Genomic DNA, 27,282 nt, shown 5'->3' with positions numbered 1-27,282 from the left:
AGTGCCAGGCAACATTGACGTCATTTACGACGGCACGTGGATGACGAGGGGGCACAGAAGTCATATTGGCGTGGGCTGTGTAATCGAGCTGTACACAGGCTTGGTCTTGGACCACTGTGTCCTGTCCAACTACTGCCAAGGCTGTGCTGTTGGTCCCAAGCCTGGTGACGACAACTATGAGGAGTGGCTTGAGAAACACAAGCCACAGTGCCAAAAGAACACCGATGCTAATGCAGGCCAAATGGAAGTAGAAGCAGCGAGGATCATGTTTGAAAGATCGTTTACCAAGTACAAGCTTCGATACATCAATGTGCTCTGCGACGGTGACAGCCGTACGTACCTTGCCCTCACGCAAGACAAGGTGTATGGCTACATGTTGATTAAGAAACAGGAGTGTGTGAACCATGTGAAAAAAAGAATGGGCACTTCCTTGCGCAACCTTCTTGATGAGCACAAATCCAAAGGCCGAGGACTGAGCATGGGTGGCAAAGGCCGGCTGACGCAGGGCCTTATAAAGAAGTTGACGAATTATTATGGCTGGGCCATTAAGAGCCACCCCAACGATGTTCCTGGCATGGAGAGGGCCATCATGGCCACTTATTACCATGTAACATCCACAGACCAGGATCCACACCACGACCTGTGCCCAAGTGGGACTGACTCCTGGTGCCCGCACAATCAGGCATTGGCCAAGGGAGAGCCGCTGCCGCCTCACAAACATAAACTGCCCCCTCACGTGCGAGTGGCACTGCTGCCAATCTACAAGCGCCTCTCGAACAAAGAGCTCCTTGAAAGGTGTGCGCAGGGAAAAACCCAGAACGCTGTGGAGAGTATGAACAGCCTCATTTGGTCACTCCAGTCCAAGAGCCAGTTCGCCTCCCTTCGAAGTGTGGAAAGTGCAGTTGCAGATGCAGTCTGCCGTTTCAATGGTGGCTGCAAGAGTGCGCTGCAAGAGATCACTGCTCAACTGGGCTTCAATCCAGGAGACTGCTCTTTGCGGCGAGCAGCCGAAAAGGATGCCAAAAGGGTGAAGAGGGCTCAAAAGACGCATTGTTCCACGACAAAGAAGCGCAAAACTGGGTTGCGCTCTACAGAGGCCAAGGCCACAGCATCTCAGGATTACTGCCCAGGAGGATTCTGAGTGTTTTAGGCATGTTGTGAACTTCCAAACAAGAGTGAACTTTCAAAGTCAGTTTTCTCAACTCTTGATTTTCGCCTATGTGCCTTCGCTAGAACATCTGTCATTTTTTAACAAAGACTGATAGAGTCGTTCCGTTTTTTGCACTAGGCTCAGGAGGCCTTTAGCAGTGCAATAAAGCTTTATCTCTCTTCTTACTCATCATTTAAAATTTTTAGAACACATTTTATAATTACTGCGATGTGTGCGCAAAACAACATCCATGTTTTGGAAATTTTATTTATGGTTACAAGAACTAGAAAAATCAACTAATAGCTTCTTTGCACAAGTTGATGCTTTGGGAACATAATAATATGAAAAAATAATTTCATTTAGCAATAATTATCTCTTTAAGTGTGAAGAGCATTAATTAGTATAATTATGCTTGTAACTCAAAAAGTACAAGAGGTATTTGAAAACGGTTTTCATATTTGGAATCCTCACAATCATCCACATACACACACCAAATTTCATCACAAACAGTACATTAATAAAAAAATTAGTTTTACTTGCCACGTCCCCCCTGAACATAACAGAACAGTTTACTTGACGCATCTGAATAACAAGGTATATTTATTTCAATATCAACGTTTTTTACTGAAAATAATATAAAAGAAAATACGTTGCACTCTCTACTAATCCATTGCTAACATAAGACTTTATAAAAAACAATTGACACAAGAGAAAAAGTACGAGAACATTGCTTACAGAACGGAAGTATAGAAGTAGAGCCTTGGAGAGATCAGTAGTTGAATAGGTAGTGTGGCTGGGGTCGACATTTACATGGATAGAATTATCGTGATTAGAGCAAGTCCTCGCATCAAACCTCGAGCAAGGAATTGTCTTCGATGTATTCCTTGATTTTAAATTGCTACAATAATAAAAGAATCTGCACTGAAGTTATTGCGGTAAAATAAAAAACCCTTACCCTCCTTTGCTGACCACCCAGTTTGACGTTAAAGGATCAGGTTATGAAGTGCTGCTGCCAAGCACTGCTTCAGTAGTAACACAGACGGCCCAATTATTTGTTTTGCTGATTAGTTTGTTACCAGCTAAAGGTCCCTGAAACAGTTCCAGAGGTTGCTAAAGCGGGAGTGTAGAAAAATTAGGTCTTCTATGCGCGAGCTCACACCTTTTATGTGATATAAAAATTTACAATTGTTTTGTACGCGTTGTGAAAGCACAACGACCCTGCCACAGCCTGCGTATGTGATGGTGCCTAAAATGAGTACTCAAATTTAAATAATTTTCTCGCAGTAGAATATGACGCCCAATGCTTGCCTTTCTGTATTATTGAAGTGTCCGGAGTTTCCGAAGTAGTCGTCATTAGCGCTGCAGTATCCTTTGTTGTTCTTATCATAGCTACAGTAACCACAGTCCCCCTGACGAGGTGCACATCGAGGTGAGTAAGGCTCTTAATACTCGAGAATTTACGGTGATCTTCTAGACCTGATGGGTTCTTGTGGAATTCGCGAATTCAAACGTGGCGTTGCACTTTTAGCTGAAATGGTTATCGTCTTGGTGGGAACGCCATTCGTACATTGAACATTATGCCATTTTTATCGGTGCTATTGTTTAAGCTTTCGTAAAGCCATTTCCCTTAAGCAGAAAACTAAGCTGTTACTAGCACGTTTGACGGAATTACTCGGCTAGTGCGTGCTATGTTCGACCTCTTCAGCATCTTAGAATTGTTTGCGAAGATGGTTTGTTCTTCACGAGGAGTATTAGTATAGGGCTAGTTATAGAAAAATAATGAAATATAATTCTTTATTATCTTTTAGTTTGACAGAATAAAAGGCCTTTGCCCAGCACCTCCATTGTTAAGGTTTACGCTACGTATGTGGATTGCAGGCATTTCTTCAATGTGTGTGCCTTCTGAAAAAGCAGGATTGAAGCACAGAACGCCTAAGTGGCTGGGGTTGGAAAGAAGAAAAAAATATAGTGACACTGAAACATAACCATTAGTGCATAAGGATGACTATTTGCTCATTAGAAAACTGATAATTATTACAATTGTTGAACCCGGTATAAGAACTGGCTAGCTAAGATCCACCTAATAAATGAACTGCGAAGTAGGCAATGCTAATTAGCATATCATGATTTAGTGCGTTACCAATGAAGACCATGGTGATTGACACCTTTATAATATCATTCCGATTGCCACATTTGTAATGAAGACCTTCCATCCCTGATAGTTGCCGAACAGCGCACCAAAAACGTGGTCACAGAAAATGATGGACATGACATGAGCGCTGTGAATTGCCCTTTCCTTTCTCAGTTCCCGTTTTTTTTGCAAGCTGTTTGGCACCAAACAGCTGTGAAACTTGCCTAGTTATCAGTCATACTTAGTAAAAACCTTGGTAATAATGTAGGTTGTCATCTAGCTACGCTGTTAGACCAGCTATGCACCACTATATCAACATGCTCATATGTTTTTTAAGGAAATCTTAAAAATAAAAGATATAAAGTTCACTTTATCTCTATTATGTTTAGGCTCTACTATCCAATCAGCGAAGTGGTGTGGGTGCTTTTCATAAGCGTTATATATAGTTTTGCGTTGGAGCAGCGGAATATTGTCAAAGATCCGCAGTGACAGCTTATTTGATACGGCATTTTGTTGCTGAGATTCAGGCCACGGGATCAATCGCTGCTCAAGTTGAGATATTAACATAGAACTAAATGGTATGTACTTTGGTCAAGCTTGGCACACGGCTGCTTAGCGATAGATTGATGCTATGAGAGTTCCTTTGTATTATGGTTGAAGCTGGCATCCACATGCCTGGTTTACAATTTGGCCTAATGGCTCAATCGGCCTCTATGAACACTTTGCCTGAAAAAAAGTTTAACGCATCAACTTATACCATAACCTTCATAGTTTTACATTTGTGTTGCATTGCACGTGGTTATCGACCTATTGTTTTGACGGTTCTTTCATACTCCGCCATCAATTTTTACTGGTATACACAGCGGACACTTCGACCTTTTTCGTAACCTTTGAAAGACGAAAGGCTACTTGCATGAAGGGGCCCCAAGAAACAAGACCTGCACATTCACATTCACTGCACATATCTGCAAATTCACTTTTAACGTCACCTCTCGTATCCACAAGTTTACTGCAGCAGCTGTATGTACGTTTTCATAAATTTTGCTTGATCACTACGTGTTCTAAGTCAACCTCACCTCTCTTGTGATTATGAAGTCTCTCCCCCCCCCCCATTAAGTTATCATGAAATTGTTTTTTTCCAAATTTTGCTTTTACCCTGTTCGTAGCTACTCAGGGCAGTTTCATCACAGTAACCGCTTCTTACGTAGGACTTCTCCACGGGATCAATGTTTTTACTGCCTGCTTCTCTTGACGTAGGGTCTAACGCCTTGCTTCTTTCATGATCGAGGCAACTCTCACCACTCCACTATCAATCGCAGCCGATCGCACACATAGCCTTTCTTAGTTTATAATGCCTGTCTCTCCTTTCTTCGTTCGTAAGCTGGCAAAATCATTATTTCTTGCCTCTGCTCAGGCAAGATCAAGACACATTTCTAAACACTTCAAATCACCAGTACTAACATTACCTGTGCAGTACTATCTGCTTCATTATCACAGCTTTGCTGTTCTCACGGAGCCTCTTCAGATTAAGAAGCTAGAGTCTGAAGGCAGTCTTCATTTTTTTCACTAGAGCGACTACAGATTCAGCTGTCTTCTCATACCGTAAGGCAGTGAGCCGTTACGACGCTATAGGTAATGCTGTGCTGCAAGCATTATACGTACACTATCAGTATAAGGAAAAACTTGAGTCGCTGTTCTCAGAGAGAAAATTTCTTGCTTTACTATTTTAGCAACATTTTTTCAACGTTAATTAGTACAGAACATGAGCTTGATGTGTCAGTCCTTGCTTAGTGATTTTATATTGCTCATGTTTTTTCTTTCAGGTGCGCTCCCCCTGTAGGCGTCAGCAAACCATCGTACGATGCTTGGACTGGTGAAATAAGTATGCAGAATATTATTTTCTTTTCTGTCAACAAGGAACATTCCACAACATTTGATGATTTGCTACAAATGAGCCTTCTGGTTGCCCTGAGCGTATATTGTATAGATATGTAACTATTGGCTAGTGAAACGTTGCTCTTCCTACCCACCTCCCGCGCCCACCCACCCCCACGCAGGCACGCACACACACAAATATAGGGTGTTTCAAGAAACGAGTCCAACCTTCTACAAAATCTGGAACATGCAATAGTTTTTCTATGTTCTCACAATCACTACGTAATCGCAGGCTACTTAAGATCGCTAACTAAATGAAGTGGGACAGTAAACATGAAAGCTATATGATTAACATTTTTTTCGCACAGTATAGCGATCATGTCTTGTAGCTTGACTGAAGTCTTTCATGCAAAGGACCCATCGCAGTTCTCAGATATAAAAAGAGCGACCTTTATGATTGAGTGGAAATTAGTGAAATTCACTCAATTTCAGCGGCGAAACAAACTCGAAACGCGGAAGACCACAACTGTCATTCTTCTGAGACGTCTAGAATGAAGCAGGTGTGTGGCTGGCGCTTGCAGCTATTGCACGCATAGCACACCTCTGTTCAACTTGTCTCAAATAGGGACGTCATTCTGGTCATCGGCTTGTTGGGCCTCTCCGTGCACATGTTTTGTTTCTCTGTTTATATTGTGACATTTCCGATGACAACCTAGCTTTATTGGCTCGTTGTGTGGACTGGTCAAGCAGCAGCTCAGGAAGATTTTCTTTGTCCTCTTCCACTCGAAGGTTGTCACACAGACAGACCATGTGGTGCTAGTCCCCCCATATCTTGTATACATCGACTCCATCCTCATAAAGAAAAAAATAAGGCATACACAAGCAGATATAAAGAACCAAAGAAGGAGAGTGCCAGTACCCGCAGTGCAAGTTAAATGATTGCACTAACACTTGCTTCAAACGCTAAAAAACATAAAAGCACAGGATAACAAAAACGGCATAAACAATGAAAAGTCAGGGCCCGTTCTAACACGCGAGTGTACAAGGACTACTCTGGGAAGTACGGCTTCAGCCGAACAACATGCACGGTTTCGAGACGAAGATATCAACAAGACACTGCTCCGTTTGGAAATACTTCGTAGGTAAGATTTATGGCATGTCTGAGAACCTCGTGCAGTTCAAAATAATGGGAAGATTTTCCGATGAGCCTAGTCGCCGGACAGGGATCCACACCCATGTTGGGTCAGCAGGATGGTTGGCGACGTTTCGACGGTGGCGCTTGTAACGACGCGCGTTTGCATCTTGTTGATGACTGGTGTTTATGCGAGTTAGCTTATGAGCTTTTTGGTCCCACTGAGTGTATTGCTCAGCGTCAGGAGCAAGGCGGGAAGGCGGAAATGGCGTTGTTTCTTGCGCTAACATATTGTACACAAACGTCATGTATAGAAGAACCTCATCCCAGGTTTTGTGATGTATGTCCACGTAGATTGTCAACATGTCTGTTATGGTCTTCGTAAGCCTCTCTGTCAGTCCATTGGTTTCCAGGTGATGAGCCGTCCTTTTTCGATGACTTGTGCAGCACAGTTTCGAAATGCCCTCCATCGGTTGTGCTGCAAATGATGTCCCTCTGTCCGTGATAACGGATGATGGGGCACCATGCCGTAGCACGATTTCATGCACAAAAACCTTTGTGACATCAGAAGCCATGCCACGGTCCTCTGTTTTGGCCTAGCAAGTCATATAATCTGCCGCAACTATATACAATTTGTTCCAGGAGGTCTTAAAAGGTTCAATTCCACAAGATCAAACGGTGTCCGTGGTAGTGGTATCGGTTGGAGCAGACCCGAGGGTATCACAGACGGGGTCTTGCAGAGCTGGCACACACGGTAGCCTTTCTTATAGCGATGTACGCTAGCTGATATTCGTGGCCAGGAATACTGCTGGCGCACTCTGGTGAGAGTGCGAATGGCCTAAATGTACTGAAGTGTGTTCGTCGTGGCACGCATAGAGGATGCCATCAAGCGTGTCGGTAAAGACAAAGAGTAAGAAGGATGTGTCACTATCTTTTGAGCGATGCGTCAAGAGATCTGGGAGTTCCGGCCTTCCAGGGAATCAATAACTAGGCGTAATTCTTCGAATCACTGACTGCTCCGAGAAAGCCATTTTCATCCTCGGAGTCCATAACAGCGTGTACCACAGGCACTCAAAAAAGCGCGTCGGCATCTACGTGTTTGTACCCTGATCTGTGCCGACTCGTGAGGTTGAGCTTCTGCAACCGCAAACTCCACCAAATGAGACGGCCAGATAGTTCACTGAGGTTGTCCACCAAATGAGACGGCCAGATAGTTCACTGAGGTTGTCCAGCCAGCGCAGTGTGTGGTGGTCAGTCACCACTTTGAAGGGACGACTTGGAGGTAAGGCAGGGATGTGGTCGTCGCCCACACGACTGCAAGGCAGTCTTTCTCAGATGTATAATAGTTTATCTCGGCTTGAGAAAGAGTATTACTGACATAAGCTATCACATGCTCAACACCACCACGTCGTTGAATAAGGACAACGAAATCCCAAGTTGCTGGAATTCATGTGAATTACTGTAACAGCGTTTTCATCAAATTGGGAGAAAACAGGGGCTGTTTGCATTTTCTGCCGTAGTTCTCTGAACGCGGTATCTTGCTCTGCGATCCAAATAAAGGGCACGTCTTCAGATGAGTCGCGTAAGAGGTTGAGCTGTCTTCGAGAAGTTGCTATAGAGCGGTGATAATACGCAGCATAAGCCGAGATTACGGCGTTCTGCTTTTTTGTCTGAAAGAACAGGCTAGGCTCCTGACGGCAGCAGTTTTGTCTGGATGAGGTCGTACTCCATCTGCACTCACTACATGTCCCGGAAATTTCAGCTCTTCATAGCCGAAATTGCATTTTGGGGGTTTCGGTTTGAGTTCAGCTTAGCGATTAGCTTCCAGAATAATTTCTCAGGTGCTTCAGGTGTTCATGGAAACTTGCGGAGAAGGTGGCCACAGCAGCTTTGCTGGTAGAGACAGCAGCTTTGCTACTTCAAGCTAGCGAGAACGGTATCCATCATTTGCTGAAAATTGGCTGGAGAAGAACACATCCAGGAGCAGGGAGCTCGAAACAATCAAAAACTTTATCTGGCGTCGCAACCATGGTTTTTTCAGGGTCCCATTCATCTGCCTCGATCTGTCAACAGCTCTTTAGATCGATGGACGTAAACTACTTCACGCGTCCTAACCCATCCAGAGAGTCATCGACTCGTATAAGTGGGCAGACGTCTTTATTCACGGCACTAATTTTCTTCCTGCATTCAATACAGAATCGTAGCGTGGCATCTGTCTTCTTTGCTAAAACAACTGTCGAGGACGAAGGGCTGGTGGATGGTTGAATAACCCCACCATCGAGAAATTCGTATACTTCAGTATGAATAGCCTCACATTCTTCGGTAGAAATGTGGTAAGGCTGCTCCCGGATAGGGCGGACGTCGTAGTCGGTAATAATTCGATGCTTTGTGAGATGTCTTTGACGAACTTTAGACATGATTAAAGTTCCCTTGGAAGATTATGAATTGCAGCCTTCCTCTCGTGTGACAGTGTCCAGTTGATGAGCCTAGAAATTTCCAATGTTAATTGATGACTTCAGACGTGAAGCACCGCGTGACGTCGGCCACAAATTCTACATAGGATACGGTGACCCCGCGAAAAAGTTGCTGGTGTTGGTAGTTGAAATGCGTAACTGTATATGTGACTGTCCGTCACATACATGTACAACGCACTGGACTGCGCATATACCTTGGAGCAGCAGAGGTGATTGGTTGCTTTCGCCCACCACGCCACTGTCTCGGAGGTCTTCGCAAGTGAATTCCATGGGGACAGTCGCTTGAGGCGGCAGCGTCGTACTGTCGTCAGCATCACGCAGCGCAGATCTACGGCAATTATCACCGTCTGGATCTGTTGGGCGTTCAGTCGAGAAGTCCGCAATGCACCCAGAGAGATTTGTGATCGTGCTCTATTTTCGAAGAAAGTACATGCCCGGAATCAGCTTATGAGAACAGTCGCGAAGAACGAGGCCCATGACTACAGACGCTGATGCACGAATTCTCACTCTCGCCGTGAAGTGACCCAATGGTGCTACAACATGTTCTACAGCTGTTCAAATACGTGTTTCATTCCTCAACTTATTCATTTTTCGGGAATATTTTGCGAGCCTCCCACTGATCACCTAATAGCCTGCACCAGTGTCCACTAAGTCACTGACTGAAAACCATCAATCAGCACAGCTATGTCGAGTGACACTCGGTCACTGTGCTTAGATGTGGGTGTCGGTGTTTCTTCGGCACTGCACCGGAGCTCTGAAGAAATGCCTTCGGCCTTGTGTTGAAGTGTCGATGTGAGGTCTACCACTGTTTGGTCCCAGTGATTGTGTCCCTAGTAGTCCCTGTCTTCACTTTTTTCGACAAGAGACCAGGGAGCCTCCCCGTGCCGTAACCTCAAAACGTAGCCCAGTGGCTGCGTGTCTTCTCGGAGATTGTGAGGGCACCCGTGTAAAGGGTGCATGCTGCTGCATGAGATACTCTTTGATTTCCCTTGGCCTCGGCTGCACATTCACAGGTCGTGGGATCAAATCTTGGCTCCGGCAGCGTATTTCAGATGGAGCCGGAAATGTTGTAGGCCCGTGCGCTCAGATTTGGGCACACGTTAAAAAACCCCAGGTGGTCGAAATTTCCGGAGCCCTCTACTACGGTGTCTCTCACAATCATATGGTGGTTTTGGAACGTTAAACTCCACATATCAATCAATGAATCATTTCCCTTGGCCTTTGGTCAATTAGGGTATGAGGTAAGACAATAAAAAACTCGAGGAGTTCAAGTTGCTGGTATGAACGTTCACGGCAAACGTGACCAGCCTCACAGCAATCGTAGCAGACGGGTCGTCTGTCTGATGTACGCCAGAGGTCAGACTTGCGCGTGAATGCTTGGCGACCATCGTAGTCCAAAGCAGTGCTCGTTGACTGAATTGTGACTGACGAAATCTTTGTCTGGATCGAGACGTACGGAATTACCTGTATCAGGACATGCGCCATTATCTGGGTCGGAACTCCTAGGCTAAAAATAGGTGTTGCAGATCGCAAGACTTCCGCGTACGTATAGCGGCGGCTGTCAGTACATTCAGGAACCGTTTCTGGATCAACCGACTTCGGTAAAAATCGATGGGCGTTGAGCACCTGCTGCACCTCGACACGGATGGCAGTGGTTATGGAATCAACCACGGTTTATCTAGTCTCGTACAACTTTTTCATTTTTTCATGAACAACAAAACGAAAGGTTTTGCGAGTCCACTGGTGCTCTTGCTCCCAGTGGTGGCAAACAGTGTGGTAGTTTATGCAACATTCACTGTCAAACAGGGCAGACGATTCATGCAGTACTTGCTCCGTCGTTGTCACCTCAGTAAGAAACTCAGTTACACTCTTGGGAGGTCTACGCACCAAGCCAGCAAAAACTTGTTCCTTTACACCACACACGAGGTGGCACAACTTTTTTTTTTCTGCCTCAGCAGGATTCGCTCACTTAAAAAAACGTGTCACGTCCTCGACGTACAATGAGCTGGTCTCGTTCGACATCTGGATGCGAGATTGCAGTGCACGCTCCGCGCTTTCGTGCTTGTCCAGACTCCTGTAGGTCTCCGGACGGGACTACTAGAATCACGCCAAGATGTAAAAACATCATTCCTGTTCAGAAATCATGTCCGGGCATCGTCCTTTAGGCAAGTGTATACGCTCCGAACCTTCACTGCTTCAATGCAGTAATTGATCGCGGCGACACGTTAAACCTCGCCCATCCAGTTATCACCATCTTCATGTGACTCTCCATGAAAGGGGATAGCTATCAGTGGGTTCCTGATGGTGCAGCAGATGAGCATAGATGTGATCTGAGCTTGCACGGCAGCTTGTGTCAAAGTCATAGTGGCTGTGTCGGTAGCCGGTGTCAGTGTCTCAGGTGGTAGGCATCGTTTCGCGGTGGCTTGCTTTGTGAACAGGGGCATCCACGGGCAGAAATCGCGTGTTCCGGCTGCTGTCTTGTGCATCGGGTGAACCGTGAGTCGTTGTACCCAGCTCCTCCACCACTATGTCCATGTTTCTGACGACAACCTTGCTTTAGTAGGCTCGTTGAGTGTATTGGCCAACAAGCGGTTCAGGCACATCTTTGTTCTCTTCTACTCGTGTTTCTCAAACAAGCAGACCAAGTGACAAAGCTCATGAAATTTGATCATGTGAGGGTAGTGAATGGAGGCTGCCTTACCATAATTCAAAGCTGCGATGAATTAAGGATTTATTTTATTTGCATGAAGGATTCAATTTCAATGTTTGAAATAACGACCTAACTGCACTATGCAAAAAAAAATTGGCAGATCCCACGTTTAGTGGGAATTGATAATATGCGAAGCACGAATGAGAAATTTTTATAAGTCGCTTTAAAATCAGGACGACATTATGAGGTCGAGGTAAGTGATGTACATGACTTCCGCGTCATGATTATCATGTTTGGATGTGTCGTTTACCTTCGTAATCTATTGACGTCACGTCATACCAAATTTAGTATATGTGGAGCTAGCGAAACGTCAACGAGGGCGCTATGAGCATGGTATGTTGTCATGTTCTTACATGACAAGCGTGTCAGGATTATCATGTTTGCACCAGTCATATATTTCTTCATCCAACGACTTTACATAACACCCAATTCGGTATATGTGGAGCTAGCAACACGGCCGCGAGCCCATCACGAAGGGCCTAATATACTCCAATGTAGCGTTGACGTGCGAGCACGCTGGGCACATTGACGCAACTTTAGCAAAACACGAACTCTCTATGCACCTTTTCACAGGAAGGAAAAAAATGGCAGCATATCCACGGAATGAATGATGGAGAGTGGGGCGAAGCATTCGTCCGTCCATGCGTCCGTCTGTGTGACCGTCCATGCGTCTGTTTGTGCGCCCGTCCCTGCGTTCTTTCGTGCATCTGCCCCTGCGTCCGTTCATGCGTCCATCCATGCATCTGTTTGTGTGTCCGTTCGTTCATCTATTCAACACTCCAAGTCCCACCATCTCGCATCTTTTTATCATATATTCCCCATATAGAAGCACCGCCATCCAGCGGACATTCCAAGGACTAAACGAGAGGTGGCACACGCACACTTTCTTACGGCCTGCGCTTTGGGTCCACTTCTCACCTTTAACCACCTCGAGTTCATGGTATATTCTAGTTCACTGTATTCATGGCACTGCGACCAAACGCTCGCTAAACCTTTCGAAAACCAAGGAGGTTACGCCCAGCGAGTATAACGTAGCAACCTTTCCCTGTCAGATAGGGCTCAATTTACATGCCAATGGCTGCTAATGAGAAATGAGAGACAGGAGAATTCGGCTTTTACTTTCTTACGGCTTGCGCTTTGTATCTACTTCTCATTTTAGATGCGGAGCATCTAATACTCGAGGCTTGTAGTGCGGCGCCGTCCGCAAGCTTCCTCCTCCTTCTTCCACCATCTGTGCATCCCTTCCTCCTCTACACACCGCGCGTGCTTCACTCCTCCACCATCTGTGCACCCTTCCTCCTCTACACACCGCGTGCGCTTCTCCTCTTCACGAACATTCGCTAGCTGTATAATGTAGCGCGCATGCGCCGTCATGCTTCGAGAACATCGGCAGCTGACGCGCGCGCATGCGCCGTCGCGCTTCGAGAACATCGGCAGCTGACGCGCGCGCATGTGCCGTTGCGCTTCTCCCCCTTCTCGAACATTCGACAGCTGACAGTGCATGCGCCGTCGCACTGTATATATACTCAAGGTCGGTGCTCGCTCGCTCAGTTGCCGCTCGTCGGTTGGTTTGTACGGCGCGTCGACGTCCGAGGTCGCAATGATCGACGTCCCTTCGACCAGCGCCGGCCAAAGTGTTGGCGGAACCGCAACCAAGTCGTCGTCCGAAGACAAGGCAGCGCGGAGAAGAGCTCGCGACGCCGAACGTAAACGTCGGCGTCGAGCGGAAGATTCTCAACTTAGAGAACGTGAAGCCGCTGAGAGACGTCAGCGTCGAGCAGCAGCACTGGATTCGGCCGCTTTGAAACGTAAGCGTCGACAGGAGGACCCGGACTTTCGAAAACGGGAAGCCGAGTGCAAGCGTCGGCGACGAGAGGCTGATCCCGATGCTGCCAGCGAGCGCAAGCGCGCCGAGGTAGCGGCGTGGCGCGCCAAGCAGTATGCCACGCCCAATTCACACCCTGTTAACCAATTATATGCTCCGCATCCTCCTCAGTGTTCCCCCGAGGGAAGCTGCGGGCAATTTTTTTAACCACCTTGAGTTCATTCATGGTATATACAAGTTCATTGTATTCATGGCACTGCGGCTCAACGCTCGCTAAACCTTTCTAAAGCTAAGGAGGTTACACCCAGCGAGTATAATGTAGCATCCCTTTCTTGTCCGATAGTGCTCAATGTACATGCCAATGGCTGCTAATGGGGATCGCAGCGTGCGCGTTGACTAAAAGCCGAATGCTCATGTCTCTCATTCCCCATTAGCAGCCATTGGCATGTACATTGAGCACTATTTTTTATTGTTAAACAACGCACAGAAGAAATCTCTCACTGGCACCACCTTGGAGGTCAAGTGTTATACCTATTTCGGGTATGTGCCACTGGTGGTTACATACGACGGACGCCCAAGCCACGCCATAAGGAGCTTCGCTCCTAAAAAACACCGCCATGATGGGCTGTGCGCGGGAGTACAAAGGCTAAGGGCGCAGCGTTGCCAGTGCATTTTCGAGGGGACGCGCCAACTCGCACAGCCCAAGGAGCGCTATGGCGGCGCCCAGGGAGGCGTTTATGAAAAGGTGAATAGTTTGACGCCAGGCGCGACCAGCGTTCATCGGCGCGGCCCGATGGCAACCGCTGCATATGCGACAAACTGCATTTCCCGCCGATGCGTTACCCAGACAACACTGCGTATCCCTCTTTTCATGACGAAGAGACGCCGGACGCACTGCAGCGCACATGGGTCAAAGCTACGCAGCGCGGCGCGCGGCTGCGAGTATATGACAGTACCGGTGCCTGGTGTGGCAACGCTGGCTTGGCGCAACGAAATGAACGCCGGCGAGCACGCGCACTGTGCCACGTCGAAATGTATTGGCGCATTGACTGTGCATGTAGTCATGCTGTCACATGACACGCATCTCATGATTATCATGTTTTCACCAGTCACATACCTTCGTCATCCATTCACGTACTGTAATACAAAATTTGGTATATGCGACGCTAGTGAAACGGCCGCGAGCGCATCATGAGCCTGGAATGTAGTCATGTTTTCTTATATGACACGCATGTCATGGTTTTCATCTTATGATCTGTCGCTTGTGTTCGCCATGCAATCATGCCATACGATACCAGTTTTGCAACATGCTATGTCAAGGAAACCACCGCAAGAGCTGCAGGGCCATGAAATGTAAATTATGACATTCATGACATACATGTCATGAATTTCATGTTATGGCTAATCAAGTACGTTCTTCATAGAGTCATGTTACGCCATACCAAGTTTGGTATCGATACAATTATCGAAACGGCCAGGAGAGCTGAAAGTTGTAAGCAGATAGATAGATAGATAGATAGATAGATAGATAGATAGATAGATAGATAGATAGATGGACAGATGGATAGATAGATAGATAGACAGACAGACAGACAGACAGATAGATAGATAGATAGATAGATAGACAGATAGACAGATAGACAGATAGATAGATAGATAGATAGATACACTCAAAGTCACCGAAGTTCGCTAAGAAATGCTTCCCATTTAAAAGCTAAATAACGTAACTGTCTAAAACGATGTCCTAAATGGTGTTATTAACAATGTTGCGACCTCAGACCATCTGCACTTTAAGTGCACTGGTGAAGGCATCGAGCAAATAGCACACTTGTCAGCTCCATACATATATATATATATATATATATATATATATATATATATATATATATATATATATATTGATGATGAAGGTATAGTCTAAGAAGATTTGTGTAAAATTTTTAGTCCTTATCAAGCGTAATCACTTCGTCTTATAGAGAACATTGAGTGTTCATTGCCACATAAATAGCTGTGTACTCACGCTGCTGTTGCCTAAATTGATCTCTATCTTGTCTCTTCCTTCAATATAGACCTCTTCGACTGACATACCAGATGGCTTCGCAAATATCCGGCGGTATCAAGACATTCAAGAATCATACACTGTTGTGCAAAGGCGTAGAGGGAAGATTTCCTGTTTGTTGCCATTTTTTAAATTCTTTAGCCAGTCCCTTCATGTCGAAAGTAAAATGAAAAAGACGGCAAAACTTGCCAATTGGCTACTGTGCACTTTGTAGGATGCCATATCTCGTATGAACTCTAGGGTCTAGAATGTTGGTGCAACGTCATTATGAATGCAAATCATCGCAACCGAAAAGAACGGGCAAAAGGGGAAAACAAATGTGCTGGCCTAATCAAATGTCAAAACACTTTAGAGCTTGGAAAACAAAAAAAAAATCTAAAAAGTGTAGGATTGGAACTAATGTTACGACAGTCAGTCAGTCAGTCAATCAGTCAGTCAAAGAACATCAATAAAGTCTAGAGGGGCCATTTTCCTTGAAGTGGGAGATTCGGCTACAAGCCCCACCCATGTGGGGGCAGGCAGGGCGAGCCGCGCTGGCACGTCATGGGCCCTCTGGACAGCCCGAAGTCGGACCTTGTATTCAAAGACATTTTAACACAGCGCACGACTACACAGACACAAGTGAACGAAGGACAAACCACAGCGCTGACTCGCAAGTGAACATTTTGTTGAAAAAAAATACACGAGCGAAAAAAGCACACTCCAATCTTCACACCCATGTGATCACACCAAGGCAAGAAAAGGCATATAAGCTGACATTTGCTGAAAAGTAGACAAACTGAAAAGAATGAAATAGCCTTCACACATCCCACGTGTACTACCAAACTGCACAAAGGTGAAGATATAGGGCAATTTTAAAACCTAACTTCGCTATCATGTTGGGCTATAAAAGGTGCACTAATGCATTGTTCCCCCCTTTTTTATGTATTCTTCAATTATATCTCGTGTGGTTTGATCTCTGTGTGTCGATAGAACTTTTGCTCCATGAAAGATGAGTGCGCAGTGGTAGTGCGTCAAATGTTGGCATACATGTAAGTATCTATTCCCATGCAAAGAACGTCTGTGTTCTAACTGCCTAACGTTAATGCATCTACATGTTTGGCCTATGTATACAGGACCACAGGAAAACGGCAAAAGATACGATACCCTTCCGGCAATGTAAAAAAGCAGTTGCGTGATTGGTTGTCTTTACAGTCACTCGCCACCACCTCGCTCCCGCCTTCTGGCTGCGCTCTTTCAGCAGGTTATTGTGCTGTGCACACATTGTCGTGTGGTCGCCCTGCATGTGCGGCCTCACCTGTGAGTCTGTGATTTGCTGCGAAGCTGCAATGATATCCAAAGTAGAGACAAACATTTTCGCAGTGTTTATCTCACCGGAACTGAGAGTGATTATTCGACAACCTCGTGTTTGAGCGTGTGCTATGTGCATGTAGATGGTGAACATCCGCATTCGTGACATTAAAAGTGAGGGGACGGCAGGAACTCTCTATGTATGCTACCGGTAAAACGTGCATTCTCTGCGGCAGTCACGTCTTCTCGGATCTGTTGGCAAACCATTACCACGCTTTCGCGTGCATTTGTATATAGCGCTCAAATTTAGATTGCTTGGATGCCAAGTTTATCGATGCACAGTCTATCAAAGAATTTAAATTAAAAAAAAATAATATTCAAAAACTAAAAGTTAATTTTTTTAGGTGGTCAGGGTGAAGAGCATATATTTACGTCTACAATGTTGAGTCGCTGGCACCATTGCAATGTGCAGTGCTCAGTTTCCTAAGAGTTTAACTTTTGACGAGGTTTTAATCTGATAAGAACGTCGTATCGCAAGTTCAACAATGCCACATGGGAGTTTTTTACAGCTCCCTTTGAAGCACAATGATGCGCACAAAAAAGCATTTGATGCCCATATCGACCTTGCACGTTTCCTTCGGCCCATCATACAACTCTGATAGTATCCCCGCCTGATCACGTAGCGTGATCACTGATTTAAATGTCGCTTTGGTTCTCACAGCTCACTTGGCATTCGTCATATTACACGATACCCACTAGGACTGAACATGTTTCAAGGTTACGTTGAGGTTTGCCTCCTGATAACCGCGTTTGATCTTTCGAAACCATTGAAATATTTATTGCCATAATGGTCCTTTTCCTTTTTCAGCTCTTTTTCATAGCGGCAGCTGTATATTGTCCGTGGCTCAGCCGCAAGCAAGAATAAGCTATTTTACGTGCCAAAACCATGATATCTTCAGAATGCACGCTGTCGTGCGAGACTCCATGTTAATACGCGCCACCTCGTTTTTTTTTTGACAATGTTTTTTTGACGATGACAACGGACAGAAGTTGCGCATACACTGAGTGCCACTTCTGTTAGCACTGAGCGGTATTTCACCTTACTCTTCAAATATGCTAAACTAACACGTCTTATCTGTGATTCTAACGCTTATATTTGAGCAAACTTGTGTTAGTACACTTTGCTCCTGTAGAAATGCAGCTGGCGTATGCAGGAACTCAACTCACGACTTCGATTGCACCATCGCACAGCCTCAACCTGCTAACAAATCAGTGTGTCTTGTTAGAAAAATCTCTACATATAAACCCCCAGCGTGAACACGCAGCGTAAAACACTTGTAGGCCACATGGTACGGTATTTCAACCGTGGTGCGTTAGGCGAATAGGCTCCCCCGATGTCTCATTTACAAATGACTATCTCGGAAAGCCAGTACGCTATCTCATAATGTGCTGCGGTTGCCTATTTGCTGCGTACTTTCTTTTCATACGAGTCTGGTCATCACGTTTCTTTCAGTTAAAAGTTGGTATTATCCTGCATACGAGGAAGAATTTTTCAAATTGACAAGGCCGTGGAAGTATCCGTGAACTGCAAAATTGCCCTCTTGACCGCTTTGCCTCGCACTGCTTGCATTCGAAACGGTGGAATTTGACGGGTAGTTTTCAGGTCTTTGTCATTTTTAAACTTTTGTACCAGCTCACAATGCACCAGGAGTGGATGCCTGCTTTCCAGGATGACAAAAAAGCGGAGCCCTTAGCGTGAAAATTGCGAGTTGAAAGCCCCTACAGAACACATTTTCCGTGCGCGCAATGGGAATACCAAGCGAGCGGGGCTGGTCCGAGCGACCGGAGCTTTGCCCTCTTCCTGCTAGGGCAGTCGAGGACGCTGCGCAAACTTGAGCCTGTCTTTCCTATACAATCGCGATGGTTGCAAAAATTTTGTGCTACTAATGAACGTTTATGCAGATGTGAAAACGTCATCATTGTTGCTTCAAACGGCCTTGGATTCTTTTTGCCAAACATCTTGAAGCTCAGTTACAGTTTTATCCCGTTAATAGAAACTGCTTGTCACGAGGCTGTTTAATGGGCAAGCTCTCGTGTAGGTTCGTGTAAAGCAAAAACCACCGATGACATAACCATCATCGGGAAAAGAGCTGACGAGACCATTTGCTTCCACCCTAATTCCCAACACTCAATATATTTAGAAACCCCTAAAAACAAATAGCAGACAAAGAACACAGCATACATAACTAGAAAGAGGTTAGCGAGAAGAACAAACGGCTAAAGACGTGAGCAGTGCATGGACATAAATGTTCAGTGTGAAATAAGCCTTGTCACAACATAGCGGGACGCGGTGCTTGCAGCGAAGGCTGTGCTACCAAGGAAGGCATGGACGCACTCACGTAAACGATGACAGTGGTGATGCGGGGCTTGCAACCGATGCGACTGAGTAATGGTGAACACGCACTCGTGCAACAGGGGAAAGACTGGCGATTAGCTTGAGACGCTCAAGAGGCTGACTTGCACGGAAGGAAGCGTCAGGCTGGTTGAAGTCAGTGACCTTCCGGCGTTCGGCAGCCGCAGCTCGCACACGAAGCCGGAGGCGTTTCTTGGCCAACGCCAGAAGACCAGAACAAGCCTGGCCCACGTCAGGTGACGAGAAGAAGCTCTGTGTCCAGGTGGGAGCCCGCTGGGACCTTGATGCAGGAGCTCTGCTGGCCGCCACTCCCGCACCCTGGCCACCTTCTTCACTCGATCCCGACTCAGCCACGTCTGCCTGGCTTCGCTGTTCTCCCGTGGCTCTCCTAAATCTCCGTGGAGAGACCTCATTGGACCAAAATGTTCACGCCCCCACGTGCCGCAACCGAGCGTTATCTTCATCTTCTTCTGGCTGATGGAGTGGCGCACTGTTTAAACGCGCCCAACCCCATCACAAAAGCCCCCCTTTCAAAAAGTTTTTTCGCCATGAAAAAAGTGCAGATTGGTGTGCGTTTCACCACACACAACACACATCGTGCCCAATGTTCACTACAATCTTACAATCAATCCACTCATTTTGCGCAGTCACACAAAATCTACTAAAGCCCACTAGATAATTCACAGCCAAGCTACAACATCCTGCCCAAAACTAAGAAGATCACAACTCTTGTGAAGTTAGTATTTTAAATCCAGAATATATACAAACTATGCGTGTCCTTGTCCATATGGTCTAAATCTAGAGGTAGCGACCGGTTATTTAAACTCGACTCTCAGATTATAGCATCCCACACCAGACGAATAGAATGATTGTTTCTTTCATATGAATGCAAAACGAAAACCTTGCACATTTCCGATCAGAGATCTGCCTGTACTTCTGCCTCAGAATTTTATCCACATGGACATCAGCCCTGCCAGCGGCATCTGTCACTACAGCTGGCGCCATGCAGACAGACGCTGCTACAGACCCCTCCGAGTTTTTTTTATTTGGCTTGCAAACAAGTCACATGCTCCTTCATATAACTTCTTTTAGTTTTGCAAACTCAATGATTTCGTCGTCGTTTCCTGCTCTTTGAACGGAACGCTACAATATTTACTTTGACATGACGTAATCATTACGCCATGCTGAGGCGAGATAACTATGTTCCTCAATCTTGCCTGTGCCACTGCTTACATCTGGAAGTGTTACGCAGGATGACTCTACGGCTACCGCCTCAGAGTTGTCTACAAGGCATACGCTTCTTGCTATGTCACTCGTCTTACTTCGTGCACTGGAAGAATCGGCATCTCGTCTAGAGACTGTTACTTGGTTTTCGGATGTGCACTCTTCGTGAACATCAACCGCCCTTTCGTCAGGGTTGTCTAGAGGACTCCATACCTCTTCTATTAATGTGCATTCCGTTGCACCGATTCGCGTAGCCATTCGACTATACAATAAACTTGACTGTTCCTTCTCTGACACTTCCTGCGAAGCCATGTTGATCATGGTCACCAAACCTTTACTGGTCTCGCCCTCGCTCTTCCCTTCGACTCTGCCATCCACTATTAAGAAATCTGCACCTAAGGTTTCATCACAAGCGTTCTGAAGACTGCCGTCGAAAAGAGAGACAGAATTACGCATAAAAGTGCTTGCATTTGAGAACAAATAATTTATCTGCTGTTTGGAACTCAGACACAAATATTCCTCTCGCCAGTCTCTATCTTTTAGTGTGCTCACTTCGGCAAGTCTAAGACGCAGTTGCAGGTTTTGGTTCTGTAATTCAAGCTGCTCCTTCTTCGTGCGTGTCTCCAGTTCGAGCTGTTTTTCTTTCTCGCGCGTCTCGAACCCAAGCTGCTCCTTCTTGGCTTGCGTCTCCCGTTCCAACTGTTCCTTTCAAACTCAATCTCCGCCTCCCTCTCTTTGCGAATGCGCCTCTCGCGTTCCTCACACCAAGCCTCCATTTCATCGCCTTTTAGACCCATGCGTCTTGCTAACTCCTCTAGGTCTGCCCTACTCATGGTCGTGTTCTAGTCTGGAGAGGTAAGTGGTAAAAATGGTCTCGTCCTGCCGTGGACGCCAATTGTCACGAGGCTGTTTAATGGGCAAGCTCTCGTGTAGGTTCGTGTAAAGCAAAAACCACCGATGACATAACCATCATCGGGAAAAGAGCTGACGAGACCATTTGCTTCCACCCTAATTCCCAACACTCAATATATTTAGAAACCCCTAAAAACAAATAGCAGACAAAGAACACAGCATACATAACTAGAAAGAGGTTAGCGAGAAGAACAAACGGCTAAAGACGTGAGCAGTGCATGGACATAAATGTTCAGTGTGAAATAAGCCTTGTCACAACATAGCGGGACGCGGTGCTTGCAGCGAAGGCTGTGCTACCAAGGAAGGCATGGACGCACTCACGTAAACGATGACAGTGGTGATGCGGGGCTTGCAACCGATGCGACTGAGTAATGGTGAACACGCACTCGTGCAACAGGGGAAAGACTGGCGATTAGCTTGAGACGCTCAAGAGGCTGACTTGCACGGAAGGAAGCGTCAGGCTGGTTGAAGTCAGTGACCTTCCGGCGTTCGGCAGCCGCAGCTCGCACACGAAGCCGGAGGCGTTTCTTGGCCAACGCCAGAAGACCAGAACAAGCCTGGCCCACGTCAGGTGACGAGAAGAAGCTCTGTGTCCAGGTGGGAGCCCGCTGGGACCTTGATGCAGGAGCTCTGCTGGCCGCCACTCCCGCACCCTGGCCACCTTCTTCACTCGATCCCGACTCAGCCACGTCTGCCTGGCTTCGCTGTTCTTCTCCCGTGGCTCTCCTAAATCTCCGTGGAGAGACCTCATTGGACCAAAATGTTCACGCCCCCACGTGCCGCAACCGAGCGTTATCTTCATCTTCTTCTGGCTGATGGAGGGGCGCACTGTTTAAACGCGCCCAACCACATCACACTGCTATACTAATTTAGGCTATATTCTTTGGCCCTCTGATACTGCTAGAAGAATCGAAAAAAAAAGTATGAGCCAGAAAAAGCCATGTGGTGGTAATTACATTGTACATATTTCTGACCACATGTTTTAGCTTTCGCAAAAACGTGAAAAGCAACTAATTGCTTGTTGTCAAGTGGACGCTGCGATGATCATGTACCTTATAATTTTACGGGGTTTTATGGAGCACGCCGAACCACCACAGTGCACTACAATATATATTGAGTGCTGTTGTTGCTTTCATATAATTTATGGCATTCTGAGATATGAAAACTATCACTTCTGTGACAGCTGTCTGCGGAAATATATAGAATGTGGGTTGACCCAATATGTTTGCTCAGTGATAAGAAGCGTGCACGAATGTAACATCGAATTGATATTGCTGAATTAGTGATTGCTGGGGTATGAAAGGCCTTCGTGGGCACGTGACAAGCTGTTTTGAATGAAAATGTTTCCTGGAATAGACCAAGAAAGTGACGCACGATATAGCGCTAACGGAAACATACATGCGAACAGCTACATGTAAATAGAACCAAGTCCTTGGTAAAATACATACGACCGGACATTACTCGGGCCGCAGATCACCCTGCACGTTGTGCCTTGCCTTATGACAATATGTTTTTAGGTAAATGAACCAGAGAAAGCAAAGTATATACTGCGATGCTATATTCAATTAATGTGACCAAAGTCGCAAGTTAAATCATCCTTACTTACAGCATACGGCGACGCCACAGAGATAAAGACACAGAAGAGACTGACCAACAACTTGGGGAGAGAAACAATAGAGGAAATGTTAGCTAGACTTGGTCATGCTTGCTACTTAAATTTTATTGAAACCAGTAATCCTGCTATACCCACTAGTGACCGAGAAAAAAAATCTTACAAGAAACATCCAGGAAGCATTAGTGCGGCAATACAACAGACATGCAATAATTTTCACAATCAACCTACCTGATCATGTTCAGCTCAAATAATATGTAAAATACAAGAAAGTACACTATGCAAGCGCAATTGAGTGGTGTGCTTTCATACGTTCCTTATTGAACTTACCGTGGGCGCTTCTTTGTGTTTGAGCAGCGTGCCATACATGTCTAACTGCTTGTCTTTCAGCATATGACCTTCGATTTTGAAGCTATCACATTCATCACTTCGCCCTTGAGGTGGAACTGGGAAGCTAATTTACCAACGAAGCTGTTCATAAAGGCTCCTCCACTCAAATTTTATCCTTAACTTGAGAACGTTAAGCACTGCGCCGCTGCTGGACTGCAAATGACGCTTTGCTTCTCGAGAATTGCTGCAGATTATCGCTAACATGCAGTGCCTTGCTCTGCCCAGAGATGGCGCTCCCATCTACTTTTTCAAGTCGAGGTGAAGCGTTGAGTGAAAGGACGTTCTGAAGTACGGGGGTTAGTCTAGCACTTGATATCCAAGGTGTTGTCAGCACTGATCACGTGACCTTGTAATGGGGTGAGGTGAACCTCAGTAGCAAGGGCAGAGTGGCGTGTGCTGCGAAAGGCGAGGGCGTGCAGTTAGCCACGAAGGTGAGGGCGGACGACGTCAAGGAATCATTGTGAAACATACCAAGGTGGCGTGACGGTGAGGCGCAGTGGAGTGTAGAATAGCGTGTGAGGGCCAGTGTTCAAGAGTTGCGCTTTGCAGTGGAAGAGCATTTCTCGTTCTGAAGAACACACCGACGTAATCGTCAGCTTGAGTTGGCGGGTGAATATTTTATATGTTTGTTGAGATCGCCTTTGCAGGCATTCACTTTCTCGAATATCGTGCATGCCAGGGCATCACAAAACTGCTGATATTACCGTTTTGAAAGTTGTTCAAGTGGGTAACTAGGCTCGTGGTTTTCATACTACAGCTTCATGACATCTGTTACGTGAACCCAGAGTCATTCAATGCTTCCTATGTTTACGAAACTACCATCTTTGTTTCATATGGAGCCAGTGGCCGTAGCCAGTGCCACAGCCGTTCACGAGAGAGCATAAAAACGCTGCTATCGCTATCGTTGTGTGTGGGGTTGACAGCCTCGGTGTTTTAGCACTGTAAATTTTCCCGACGTTCGCTTTACTTTCTCGAAGCGTGTGCGTTAAACATCACATGCGTAAATTGTTGCCAAGTGACCCAATCGTGCTGAACTGTGCACCCAGTTGAAAAAAAAAAAATGCTTCTCGGAACGTGTAACTCGCTGCAGTTTCAGCTAAAGCGACACAAAACTTCTGAATATGGGAGAAAAAAAAGAAAGATGAAGGAAAGACAGGGAGGTTAACAAGAAGAAGACTCCAGTTTGCCACACTGTGTTCGGGAAGAAAAAAGTGTGTGCAAAATAATGAAGGAGAAGAGTTGGTGACAGTAGAGAAAAAATGCAGTGACTGGAGCACTATCCGAACCCTATAGGAAGCAACATCATCCGCAAACAATCACAGTCTGTCTTTAAGTCTGATTGCTCGCAAGAACTGCACCAATGCCCTAGAGCAGGTCGTGATGCAGACCGGGTAGTCCAGGGCCCCACATTTTTGTTCTCTGTCACGGGGCGCTTGTCCAGATAGCCTAGTGCGGTTGAGAAGATTGCTCTTTCACAGTTGAAGTTTCGCAGTTGAAATGAAACTGTACGGTCATTTTTCTTCTCATTTTTCCTTTCACCCCAAGTGAATGTGACAAGGCTTATTATCCATCCGTGAGGAGAATTAGTACGTGTGCTTGGGAGTGGGCGATGCCGATAAGGTGGATGAGTGATTCCAAATATTGACCTAAGTGTGCCGAGAACCCAGTGATCGTGTGCTTATAGTTATGGTCCTGTTCTTAAGAGCACCATGTGCTTTTTTTCACTATGAAGCCTGAGGCAAACGTCCTGACTGCCGCATTAGTATCTGAGTAGATGCGCGTCCTCTTGCCATCCAAGAAGGCCAGAGATATAGCAACCTGCTTCGCTTTAGAAAAGATGCTCTCAGAAATGATATCGACGAGATTATTTGATCTGTTATCTATGGTGACCACATCATATTGAGATCATGGTCTACATTGTGCCTCATTTACGAAGCAGACCAGTGAGGGATCATCCTTCATCTTCTTAAGAATCGCGATCACTCTTGCTTTACGCCTTCCGTCATTGTGCTGTGGATGAATATTTCGAGAGACCGGTGAAACAAGAATATTTTCTCTTTGATTCTCGGTACTTCGATGGCTTCTCTTCTCTGCCAACACCAAACTTAGGTCCACAATGGCTAAGATCCTTCTCCCTACCAAACAGCCAGATAATCAAACCAGCTAGGCTGATTGCCATGCTTCCATGACTTCGTATTGGGCGCGCCAAATCGACAAAGGCGCTCTGTGCTAGCAGTAATGGGAATACCGAGCGCAATTTTGAAGCTTTTCCGCATAATGGTGTTCAGCTACTTTTCCTCGAAGTTGTGCCAGTTGTGCATGTCCGCTACTTTGATGCTTTGGTTCATGAGAAGGGCATGGAAAATCCGGTGTGTCGTACGTGTAGCCCTAGGCGCTATGCGCGGCGTTAAAATCGCCTGCAATCACTAGCGGGTTAGGCCACGCGAGACGGACAGCTTTCTGGAACAAGCGTGTGAATCTTACCTGGAACGCCGCATTTTTCCACCCCCACATCCGAAACTTAACAGACGGTAGGCATTAACCCTACGCCTATTACAGATACACACGTACCCAAACCTTGCCACGCTTCACGTTTGTTATCCTCATGCATACCCCAGCGACACATGCCCATCATGTGGACACACAGCGACACTCGCACACATGCTCTTGGAGTGTCGAACAACTCCTCCCGACTCTACCTCAAGCAAGTGGGAGAGGTCCCTCAGGAGCTCACTTCTCGCCGACCAGCAATGGGCCGTCCAGCAGGCCCACGAAGCGGCCGCCAGGTACTCCCTGTCGGTCCCTACGTGGGAGACGCCCGCTACGCGCTAAGCGGCGCGTCCTGCAGGACTGAAATAAAGTTTTTTCATTCTATTCCATTGTCCTCTGTCAGATCTCCTTTTCTATTCGACAAACTTGTAGTAGGTCTGATGAGCATTTCCGTTTTCTTGGCCATCATATCTCACGTAAGCCTTGGATACACTGGATTCAATAACCATGCCCAACATTGGAATATAGCCTTTGCGCGGTCACACGCTTGGGTTCAATACCGCAAAACTATGACCAAAGTATGCCCCTCAACACGCTCCTTTTGATAATGCACGTGTAATTCCCATACTGAATAAGATCTTTATTACCGGCAGGGAAATGTGTGAACTGACGTCACTTTCTTAATTATTTTCAAGAAACAAAGTATGTGTGACCACTTCTTACTCGAAAGTAATGCTTTACTATTTACTTTTTAAAGATACCAAAGTGTGTTTTCTGAAATAATCTCATTATGACGTGCACTTCACTTGCGTTCGTAATCAAGCAATCTCGAAGTTGCGACATTAAAACTAATCGGTGTATTGGCTGTAGAAAATATGTGACGCTGTAAACAAAGTTCGTTTCACGGAGTGCAAGCTCGGCACGCCCAAGAGCGCAAGCATTGTAGCAGACGACGGGAAGCTGTGCCTGCACGCACTGCCACACCTGCGCAAGTTTGCCTCAATGCGTGGTTGTGCTGGCTGCTGTGGCGCTCCCTGGAGCGCGGCCACGCCCTCGCATATTCACCCAATATGTGGACGGCACTATGCATCCGATTGGCTCGCTTGTGCGCAGAAGCGAAGTCACTGTGCAGAGAGTGGGGTTTATTAGTTGTACTTGTACATACATGATTAGTCATCAGCGCGAAAAAACATGGGACACTCAGAAAAGAAGCGCAGCTATGTGTGCGTTTTTTTTGTGTGTGTCCTGTGGTATTTCCCGCTGATTCCTCATCATGAAATTATGGATCTAGAGGTATCGAAACAAGCAAAGAATGAGGCCGAATGAAGTACAAGAGACTTTTTTTAGGAGTTGTTGCATTGTCATTGTGAAGAAAGGAAAGAGGATTAGAAGATCAATTGCCGCTGTGAGAACCAAACCAGTGACCAATGAATAACGTGCCCCATGCTCTACCGACTAGCTACAGCTGTGGTCACCCTACCGTCCGCTTGATACAAGCATTGAAACTTGGCAATACCGCCTGACGCCACTAGTGTCCATGACGGCGAGGTGGAACGTTTTTACGGTCTGCAGGCACCACGTATCAACAAAACAAA

General features: G+C 46.1%; 1 protein-coding gene across 5 annotated transcripts in view; it reads left to right on the top strand.

Annotated features, from left to right (window-relative positions):
* The window catches only part of LOC142796382 (MAM and LDL-receptor class A domain-containing protein 2-like), a 154,586-nt gene extending 139,038 nt beyond the window's left edge, over positions 1–15,548 (top strand). For 3 of the 5 annotated variants that reach the window (XM_075886846.1, XM_075886849.1, XM_075886847.1), the window contains 3 exons: positions 2,540–2,579; positions 5,105–5,163; positions 15,367–15,548. In XM_075886846.1, coding sequence (XP_075742961.1) covers positions 2,540–2,579; positions 5,105–5,163; positions 15,367–15,380 — 113 coding nt within the window. In that variant the 3' untranslated portion in view covers positions 15,381–15,548. The remainder of the gene's footprint in view (positions 1–2,539; positions 2,580–5,104; positions 5,164–15,366) is intronic. The other 2 variants (XM_075886850.1, XM_075886848.1) reach the window with 1 other exon arrangement.
* Positions 15,549–27,282: the final 11,734 nt, after the last annotated feature.

This window comes from Rhipicephalus microplus, chromosome 2 (assembly GCF_043290135.1).
Source record: "Rhipicephalus microplus isolate Deutch F79 chromosome 2, USDA_Rmic, whole genome shotgun sequence".
NCBI classification, from domain to species: Eukaryota; Metazoa; Arthropoda; class Arachnida; order Ixodida; family Ixodidae; genus Rhipicephalus; species Rhipicephalus microplus.
The sequence above is the reverse complement of the archived record's forward strand: the minus strand, read 5'-3'. Positions and strand labels throughout refer to the sequence as shown.